The sequence below is a fragment of the Olea europaea genome, unplaced genomic scaffold, assembly GCF_002742605.1.
Source record: "Olea europaea var. sylvestris unplaced genomic scaffold, O_europaea_v1 scaffold363, whole genome shotgun sequence".
NCBI classification, from domain to species: domain Eukaryota; kingdom Viridiplantae; phylum Streptophyta; class Magnoliopsida; order Lamiales; family Oleaceae; genus Olea; species Olea europaea.
The window spans coordinates 95,184-105,533 of record NW_019255539.1 but is presented as its reverse complement, the minus strand read 5'-3'; the positions used below and the strand labels follow the sequence as shown (position 1 = coordinate 105,533).

Genomic DNA, 10,350 nt, shown 5'->3' with positions numbered 1-10,350 from the left:
TTTGGATACCTTTGATCTGGACCATTCATCTGCTAGAATTGTAGCCGTTCTATCTATGGTTACACTTGAATATGTATAGCCTCGCTCACTCTCTCCTTCATACTAGTTGAGTTTCTTCTGTGTGAAGTTTTAGGGTTTTCTTGTCTGGTTCTCTTTTTGTGAACTTGGTTTTTCTCTGTAAATTTCTTTAGTTTTGACTCTGATTGTTTTTGATAAACAACCAGTGAGAGAAAGTTGTATGTTTTTGTGTTGAAAGAAAGGCGAGAGAAATCAGAAGAAATCTTTGATTTCTTCGTATATTTGTACTATTTCTTGGTGATTTCTTAATGGAATTGAGCATAATTTATTTGTAGATGCTCTCAGTCGGCGAGTATGCTTGAATTTGAACATCTGGGTCTTAGTGGTAAAATTTTTTTTTTGTTTATTTATTTTTCTGCAAATTATTATTGTAAATTCTTTGTGAACACGATTCTGAAACCAACAAGTGGTACAAGAGCCTGAAAGCTTTACCCATCAGGCATTAGGGTTTGATTGATTGAAACCCTAGTTTATGTTTTTTGCAGATCTGTAAAATTTTAAAACTTTTCAAATGATTTTTTGAATAAATCATCTTCAAAGTTTTTCTCTTTGTTAAATCTTTCTTCGATCCAATTTTTGGTTGGACTTTTTCAAAGATACGATGTATTTTTTAATTTTTTTGAAACAAATTGGTGTTGGATTTTATCGATCTTGAAAGTTTTCTAAGAAAAACTCTTTCATTTGCTCATGATATGGAGGATCTTAGTGTTTACTGAGTCTCTTGACGGTTTGACTCTTGACTCACCATTGAGTTGGTGTGATATCTTGAAACTCCTCCTGAGTGCTAGTGAGTTAGGTTGAATCATTTCGAGTTTTGCTGTTGTTCTTGACTCATTGCTGAGTTGTACTGAGTCACTGTGACTCGTGCAGCATTTTTGCACACCTCTGGATTTCTGAACTGGTTCTAACATTTTCTCCCTGCATTCGTTTACTTTTTTGGTTAGACAAATTAAATTGTTGTTGTCTAAAATTTGATTTGGTTATTAATGTAATTGATTTACCACTGCTTTCCTTTGTCCAAGATCTTCTGTGAAGATCTGAGAATATAAGAGAGTAGTAGATCCATGAGTCTTCACTCCTTAAGCTTGTCAAACTGACAATTCAATTTTTAATATATGTTTGATTTGTTCATAACACTGTTACATAATTTTGAATTGTCTGGATTGTATAATTTATCTTATAAATTGTGTAAATTGCATGATAAAAAGAAATTTTTGTAATATTCTGTCTTACTTTGAAATTTGCATTTTTTTTAATCTTCTAATACTGCCTGAATTTGTTATACTTTGTGTGTTGTATAAACTTGGTTATGTGACTTTATCTACTGTTATGACAACTGTACACAAATTTGAAATATAAGTTTGGAAAGAGATTGGGGATTTTAATCTCTGGCGTTAAAAGATAAGGGCTCGGTTGTTACAACTAAGGTGTGCTGCTGCCCTTGATGGAACATGGGTACTGAAATTAGTGCTTATAGGAGGCAAGATTTAGATGAGGTTGCTTGGAGTACAATCTTCCTACATTTGTTTGATAGTGTAATAAGAAAGATTGGGGAAACAACAACTACTGTAGCCTTGTTGACTAAGTTAGGATCCCTTTGCTTAACTAAGAAAATGCCTAATAAATCCTATCTCCTTAGACAATTTTATAATTTGAAATTTGATACCTCATCCATTTTAGAAGAAAACATTGATAAATTCATTAAACTGATTCAAGATTGGCTAATTGTGATGAGGAGCCATTCGATGATCAACAAGTTGTTGCTCTGTTGAATGCATTAGGTGATAAATACGAAGAACTTAGAAATACTTTAGAATATGGAAGAGAGGATTCGACTGTTGATATTATTTAAGGAATAGAGAACTTTAACTAAAAATTGAAGTCAAGGGCTCTAAATTTGGAAGAGAGTTAAACATTAAAGAGAAGTTGAATCAGAATAAAAAGAAAAATCAATTCAATTTTAACTCTTTGGAAAATTTCAAACTTCCAAATTTAGAAATAAGAACAAAGAGTCAACTGAAATCTAAGAATCAAGTTGGAAAATGTTATTATTGTGGTAAAACTAGACATCTTATAAAAGACTATTTTAAAAAGATATATGGTATGAAAGGAAAATCAAATTCTGATGGGTCCGCAGCCATAGCTTCCAGAGATGAATATGAAGTACAAGGAGTTGTCCTTGTTACTTCAAATAAAAGAAACCTAAAGGAATGAGTTCTTGACTCCGGCTATTCCTTTCATATGTGTCCCATTAAAGAATGGTTCGCTGAATTCAATGATCTGAATGTTGATCAAGTTTAAATGGGAAATGCAAAAACTTGTTGTCGATTTTATCCTGCAAGTGGATGGATCGTGATAAGTAGTAAAGCGGAATTTTTGAGTCTGAATTATCATTCCCGCGAAGATTATACTTTTTATTATTTCTAACATCTATTTGATGAAAATAAACAAAAAAATGATTGAATGTGATTTTTAAATCTAACTAATTAAAATGTGAATGCAAGAAAAGTGATTGCGAATTTAAATGATGAATGGATGTAAAGGCGGAACAAATTCACCTATTGGTCACTTTTATTTCTAATATCAAGATTTATAGAACTAAAGTAGTGTTCGATCCAATTCTTCTATGGTATTCAATTTACCCCTCTCGAGTTCACATTGAGCTTATTTAAATAATTCAATTCCATATCTCTATGCAAATCAACATTATTTCAACGAAATAATAGTTCTAAGAATTCCTATAGGACCGCAACAATTAATATAAGTATCTCTATTTGTTATATTAATTTACCGAATTTTAATGTGGTCTAAACAAGAATCCGCATCTCTATGCAATTATTGTTCACGAAATCAATGAATAATTGACCGGAAAATTCAAAGCATTAAAAATATGATTAAAATTCACACATAATCATAACGAACAAGAATCTCAAATAAAAGAAATAAAGGGTCCCAAATAGGTTACATTGTTTACCCTAACAAAGGGCCTAACTACGCATAATGAAAGAAGAGAAATAACAAATTGTCTTAGAGTACATCACCGATTTTAGAATTCAATATGTAGAAGAAAAAGTAGATCTTGCACCAAGAATTCCTTCATCTTCCAATTGATGCTTCATACGATGAATTTATCGTTATTTTCTCCCTTTGAATCTATCCCTTTTTCTTCCAAGATTCCTTTCTTGCCTCTTAATGTGTGGCACCCCTTCAAAAGTGTGATAAATTTGTATTTATAGATGTCTCCTTGTGTATGTGGAAAGTAGGGTTTTTATGAATTTCAAAACGAGCAAAAAATGCACCCTAGACACACCCAGGCGATGCCACGACGCCTTGAAGCGGTACTGCAGTGCCGCGGCTCTGTTTTGGTGGCGCTGCGGTGCCCGGCACCACCTTTCAGGTAGATAGCATCTCATTCAGTATTTTTGTCATAACTTTCTCTCCCAATGTTCGATTGAGGCGATTTAAGTTGTGTTGAAAAACTAACTCAAAGATCTACAAATTTACTTCAGACATCATTCTCCAATTTGATTGTTTGCTATGTCTAAAACGGGTCTTAATATGAGATTGAAATTTTGAATCATAACTTTTTGGTTGGAAATTGATTTATGATCATATTTTGCCTAAATTTGATCCCTTTGACATCTTTCTCTATCCAATTGACTTCTAATGCTCTTGGATCTTCATCGTGAGGATCGATACAACTTTTGAATATTTACACTTTAGTCCACGAACTTTGGATCTCTTACGATTTGCCATTTTCTCCAATTTTCCCCACTTTTGCTTCTTCCTTCAATTTCTTGTACCGTCATTGAATTTTAACTACTCAACACAAAATGTAATAATTTAAACCTTAATTCATCCGAGAAGCAACTAAATATCATCGTTTTAGTTCTTGAATAAGTGTAAAAAATACACTTATCAATATGACTTGTAAGATAAAAGGTATTGGTAAAATTAATCTTCTGTTAGAAAATAGTCATATTCTTGAGCTCCCTTTAACAAAATATGTTCCTAATCTTCAGAGAAATAATTTCCTTCGGAGAATTGAATAATAAATATGAAATTAAAATCCATAAATGATTTACCAAATTGAATTTCAACTCTAAGGAAATAATCTCTTCACCCAAAGTTAATAGAATCTACACACTTCAAGCTGAATCATTAGTTGGAAATCTATTAGCTGCTGTTCAGTTTTCTGATGATAAATCCTTAATCTAGCATAAGAGATTTGGGCATGTTAGTGAAAAGGGATTGATGATTCTTAACAAACTTAGATGTTTTGGAAGAGATGATATTATGAGTTTGAAATTTTGTGAAGATTATGTTATTAGAAAATAAAACAAGCTACCTTTTAAAATAGGAATTCATAAATCCACATCAATACTTGATTATTTAAATGCTGACCTTTGGGGTCTAGCATCAATAAGTACTATGAGTGGATTTAGATTCTATCTACTGATAAAATTTGAACATTCCCTTTAAGAAATAAATTTGACACCTTTCAGAATTTTAAACAATGAAAATTGATGATTGAAAATCAAATAAATAGAAAATCAAAGCAATTAGAACAGATAATGGGTTTGGATTTTGTAACACTGAATTTGATCTCTTATGTAAAGAATTTGGTATTTTAAGGAATAGAACAACAACATACACTCCTCAGCAAAATGGTGTTGAGAACGAATGAATAGAACTTTACTTAAAAAAGATTAGGTATATGTCGTTAAGTTCTGGTCTTTCAAAACTGTTTTAGGGTGAAGCCTTAAAGACCACCACTTACCTGATAAATAAGATTCATTCTAGTGCTATTAATTTGCAAGTCCCTAAATTACTATGGTCCGAAAAGTTCTTAGATTATTTTAAACTTAAAGTTTTTTGTTTTGTTGCCTAATCTCATCAGAATGCAAGCAAGCTTGAACTTGAAATTGAATTGTAACCTAAAATTTGATAATATATGACTAAAAATAATGTGACTAACAAATTTGAAAATATGTGATTGATAGATAAATTGTGACCTATATTTTTTTATTTGTGACAAATAAAATAAACTGTAACCTATAATCTTTTTGATTTGTGACCTCAAAATAATCTTAAACAATTAATTTGATAATATGTGACAAATCTGACCTATAATTATGTACACGTGACCATTAATTATATAATTATGACCTTATTATATTTATTTAATAAAATATTTTTTAATTAATAAATAAATACATGATTTTTGTATTTTTAAACTGAAGGCCTGAAAATTGATTTTGTGAGACTTAATACATGATTTATGATTTTCTCCCCAATTTTTTTGGGCCTTGATCACCCCTTACCAAAGCTCATTTTAGTAACACGATTTTGGTTATACTTGAATATATATAACCCCTCTCTCTCCCCTTCATATTGGTTAAGCTCCCGTTTGGCCCCCATTTTGTGGAAATGAAAATGGGTGGAGTAGTACTTTTTTTTGAAAAAGGAGTGGTTGAAAAAGAAAGAAAAATTTTCGATTTACGTGTAATATTATTTTACGGAAGATTGTGTGATTGAAAATATGAGAGAGAAAAATGAAATGTAATGGAATGAAAATTAATGAGGCCAAACGGGAGCTAAGTTTCTTCTGTGTGAAGTTCTAGGGTTTTGTTGTCTGGTTCTCTTTCTGCAAACCTGGTGTTTTTCTATGTAAATCTCTTTGATTCTGATTGTTTTTGGTAAATAATATGTGATAGAAAATTGTATAGATTACTTTGTCTTTGTGTTGAAAGAAAGGTGAGAAAAATCTTCAAATTTCTTAGTACATTTGTACTATTTTTTGGTTTTTTGGTAATTTCTTAGTGGAATTGATCGTAATCTACATGTATATGCTCAGTGGGTGAACATGCTTGAAGCTGAACTTCCGAGCTTCTGTGACAAAAAATCTTTCGTGTTCTTTTATTTTGCTGCAAATTATTGTTGTAGATTCTTTCTGAATGCTTCTGAGACCAACAGTTCCATTGAATTTTTAAGAGACTTGGTGATGTTCAAGAAAATAAGGAAGAGTTCGAATGGTTTATTAAGAAAAGAGACGGTATAACATCAAAATGTTGAGTACTGGTAATTCTGAGCATCACAATAATTATTATAATTCTCGATCAAAAGGGTTCTTGATGCCACTACCGGCACGGAGGACAACCTGGTGTTTGCCGCCAATGTCAGAATCAGAGAAGAAGCCAAGGAGGTCTCCTCAGGTGAAAGGTGATCCTTTTCATGTGATTCACAAGTCCCGTCTGGAGACTCTCCCTATGCCAAAGCCCAACATGATTTTGGATTGTCCTTGTTTCAATTAAATCTCATGTTCTTGTGATTTAGTATTTGTAATTGGTATGATGATTGTTTGTATTTATTCTGCAACTTTGATGTTTAAATGTAATGCTTTCTCTCTTATTTAGCAATCATTTTTCATTTGTAATTCAATCTATTCTTCGTTTTTAGTTGCCACCTGTCAATTTATTGGGAATAAGACTTAGTTTGCTGTTTTTGTTGAACTCCCTATTTTTAATGAATATAGCTGACTTGATCCTATTTTGTTTTTGGCATATAAAGATTTTCTTAAAATCTGAACTTATTTCTATAGTTCTTATGCTCTGTTTACTTTCCATCAATTCTGCTCGGAAATTGCCAAAAATGGTATACATTTGATCAGCACATTACTGACTAAATAATAATTTATACAGTGCATTTCTGTTTTGACTGTGACTTCAAATGAAATTAGAAAAGAAACTGCTCCAGAAAAAGCAAATCTTCAAAGTGGGGATATAATTGAATTGTTCTTGGAGTATCCTACTATTCTTGACTTAAATTTATCTGATTAATTCATAGGGATAGTGATTATTACATATTTGATGACAGCTGATAGATAAGGATCCAATTAAGGCTATTTGCCTGTTTTGGGATGCAATAAATTCTGGCGATCAAGTTGATAGTTCCCTGAAAGACACGGCAATTGTCATGAAGCAATTGGATCAGTCAGATGAGGCGATTGAGGCCATAATGTCATTCCGTCATCTTTTTCCCTCCATGTCTCAGGAATCTTCTAACAATATGCTGGTCGAACTTTATTAGGTAACATACAATCATCTAAATTCTAATGTGTGCTTCTTCTTTTTCCCCTTTGATATGTTTTACACATTGGTTAATTAATCTATGGTTTGTGACGAATTACATATACATGAAGGTTTCTGTTAGAGAATGAAAAATATTTTATTACATTCTAAGGGACATGTAGCTGTCTAGCTGACTTACCATTTTAATCTCTTTTTCTCCTTCATAGTGAAAACCTAGGGGGACAAGTTGATGTAACTCTGAAGAACCACTGTGAATATGTGTGTTCGTTTGTGTAATTTTTTATGATTTTGTTTGTTTATTGCTAGAATTTGGCTCAATCCCTAACATTTTACTTAAATGATCATTGGCACATTGGGATATTGAATTGTCCAAAAACTTTCAGCAGCACTTTCCCTGTTCATGCAACTATCTGGGAGGATCAAGGAAGAGATTGAAATATTTCAGCTAAAACTGAAGCAGTTGGAAGAAGGGATTGCTTTTGGTGGGAAGAAGACAAAGATTGCTAGATATAAACGGAAGAAGATTCAAATTACAATTGAAAAAGAGTATTCAAGATTTCTGTTTACATTTTACTTGTCCTCAACTCATAAATGAATGTTCTAATTTCTCTTATATGCTACTCATTTGTTTCCTTCCAAAATTAAACTTCAGCTTGTTAGGGAATTTGGCCTGGGCATACATGCAGCAGGGAGATTTCAAATCCGCAGAAGAGCATAAGCATTACAGGTATTACTTTTGTGCTGTGAATTTATTGTTCTAACATCCTAAAGAGCTGGTTCTTTCAATATAAAAGCTCACACGTGGAACATTATGATGCAGAAGAGGACTCTCTTTTAAGCCAGATAAGAATAAACAGTGCAATCTGTCTGTATGCTTGATGCACACGAACAAGTTGACAGCAGATAAATTTCTGCTTCAAAATGTAAGAGTTCCATCTGAAAATGAGCATGTGGATGAATCATATGCTAAATCCTTTGAGCGTGCCACTAAAATGCTAACTGAGTTGGAGTCTCAGCATGTTTTTAAGGCTACAGAAAGGGGAAAAGATTCTGAGAATCTGATTGTAGAAGAAAACACCATCTGTTTGGTATGGGACGAGGGGACGCAGATTCTGCATGCAAAATGGAACAAGAATCACCCTTTGGAGCTGGAAGAATTTTGAAAGTTTCATTTACACAGCGAAGAAGATGGTCATAGCCATTTGATGGTGATCACAGCAGCGGATGGTCAGCCGAGGATGCAGATTCTGCAAGCAAAATGGCAGATGATTCACTGTTTGGTGCTGGAAGGATGCTGAAAGTTCCATTCAGACGACCAAGATGTTTATTTTCATTCACTAGTGGAGATCAAAAAAGAGGAAATGCAGGAGGAGATTTTTGTTGAAAATTGTCCTTTGAGCAATCTATTAATGGAGAAAATAATCAATTTGTAGCAAACCAGAATCCTGAATCCAATATTCCAGAAGTGATGCCCCAAATTTTAGAAAAGCATTTAGCATATGTTGATGGAGACTGGACAAAGAGGCCACTGGGTAATCTTTCTAGAGTTGACAGTGAAGAAAGATGGAACTTTATGGCATATGATGGCCAGAAGAAAGCTTCTATGGAGGAATACAAATTGTTTTCAGAATTACACTTTTCTGGTGATCGTACAAACTCTAGAGAAACTTCTGGATTTTCAATTTCATTAACACTTGTAGCTTGGAACCTAAAGCAGCTAAAGAAAATTCGGAAAATCTAGAACTGCAGAAAGATTGGAAAATAACCAATTAATATTCAATGTGCGGGGAAGGGAAAAAACGAGTTGGGCTGATTCGGTTGAAGAGGATGTGAAAGAACTGCAAATTTGGAGTAGTAGGTTCCCGGGAAAATTATTGAATTTAACTAACAAATAGTTCACCGATGAGAACGTGGACACCATTACAATCCCCGAGAGTCCTACATTACTGAATAAGGCTGAGTATTTAAGCCAAAAGATCGATGCACTGGATATGGAAATCTGGATACCATACTCAACCCAAAAATATTGCCTTATTAAAGAACCAAGCATTCTCCGTGTTTTTATCAACATCATATCGGAAGCAAGGCAGAGCGGGATATGTTCAATTTGACTTTAGTCATGTTAAAAATCAAGAATCACAAAGTAATAAACTAATAAATCGAATTCATACCTGTGGAAGCCATCGTTGATATGAATAATAGCAGCTATATCTTCTCCTCCTTACTCCTCGCAAAGTATTAGCCGTCAATGGGGCAAGCTAATAAAACAACATGGAGAGGAGATGAGACCTAACCTTTATATAGGAAATTATTGAACCGTCCCATTACAACTAGAACTCTAATTAGGGTTTATTTTCGGCTCATATACTTAAAATTATCCCATCATATTAATTACAACCTGTAAGGTGTAAAAGGTTCAATTGATCACTTAATAAGTTTGGCCCAATCACAAATATCATTATGAGTCATACATCTAACTCGTAAATTAAATAATCATATGTGAAGCCCATATTAGAATATTCTAACATTCTCCCACTTGGGCAAACATTTGATTGTTATAACAAGACTTTTAACACTCGGATTAGACTACATAGGTAGCCACAAAAGTATAGCTCCAATGATGACACCTTACGTAACATGATTTGGTCCAATAAGAATATTAACACCGAACATGGAAGTCATTACACCAATTAAGCGATGTAAGACCATTCCACAGCTACAAAAGCCAACATCCTTATCGACATGGATCCCCATCCTCCAACCAATGTGGTATTATGTGGTATGAATTTAGCACTAAATGTGATAAAACACTGCATTAATTCATATCGGTCCTCATAATGTTTGAGATCAAAATGAAGCCACATGTCTCTCAAAGAGACTCATCTTATGTCTTTATCTGTTATATCTCGAGATCACAATAATATCATAACAAAAAGACACAAGTCAAATGCATGCTCAAAATAGTTCATGGATAGGGGAAAATATTTTATTATCAGAATGAGCTGTTTGCAATGCTCAAGCTCACTTCATTCTCACTTGGTCTCCATTTGCTTGTGAATCTCTGCAAGGAATTCACTATATGAATACTAACTTCCGAGTCTAACAGCCAAGAATTTAAAGGTACATCTACTAAAAAAGACTCAAAACAAACTAAGGCGAAAGGAATACCTGGAGAACTCTT

General features: G+C 33.1%; 1 protein-coding gene across 1 annotated transcript; it reads left to right on the top strand.

Annotated features, from left to right (window-relative positions):
* Positions 1 to 7,399: 7,399 nt before the first annotated feature.
* Positions 7,400 to 8,912, top strand: LOC111386606 (protein POLLENLESS 3-like). Its single transcript, XM_023011077.1, has 3 exons — positions 7,400 to 7,715; positions 7,822 to 7,896; positions 7,990 to 8,912. The coding sequence occupies exons 1-3, from the start codon at positions 7,570 to 7,572 to the stop codon at positions 8,330 to 8,332; spliced, it is 564 nt and encodes a 187-aa protein (XP_022866845.1). The 5' UTR covers positions 7,400 to 7,569; the 3' UTR covers positions 8,333 to 8,912.
* Positions 8,913 to 10,350: the final 1,438 nt, after the last annotated feature.

What these genes read in the sequence shown, in the direction of transcription:
- LOC111386606 (XM_023011077.1), top strand. Translation starts at nt 7,570, where the DNA reads ATGCAACTATCTGGGAGGATCAAGGAAGAGATTGAAATATTTCAGCTA. An exon ending in CAAATTACAATTGAAAAAGA is followed by an intron (nt 7,716 to 7,821) that starts GTATTCAAGATT and finishes ATTAAACTTCAG; the next exon opens with CTTGTTAGGGAATTTGGCCT. An exon ending in GAAGAGCATAAGCATTACAG is followed by an intron (nt 7,897 to 7,989) that starts GTATTACTTTTG and finishes ATTATGATGCAG; the next exon opens with AAGAGGACTCTCTTTTAAGC.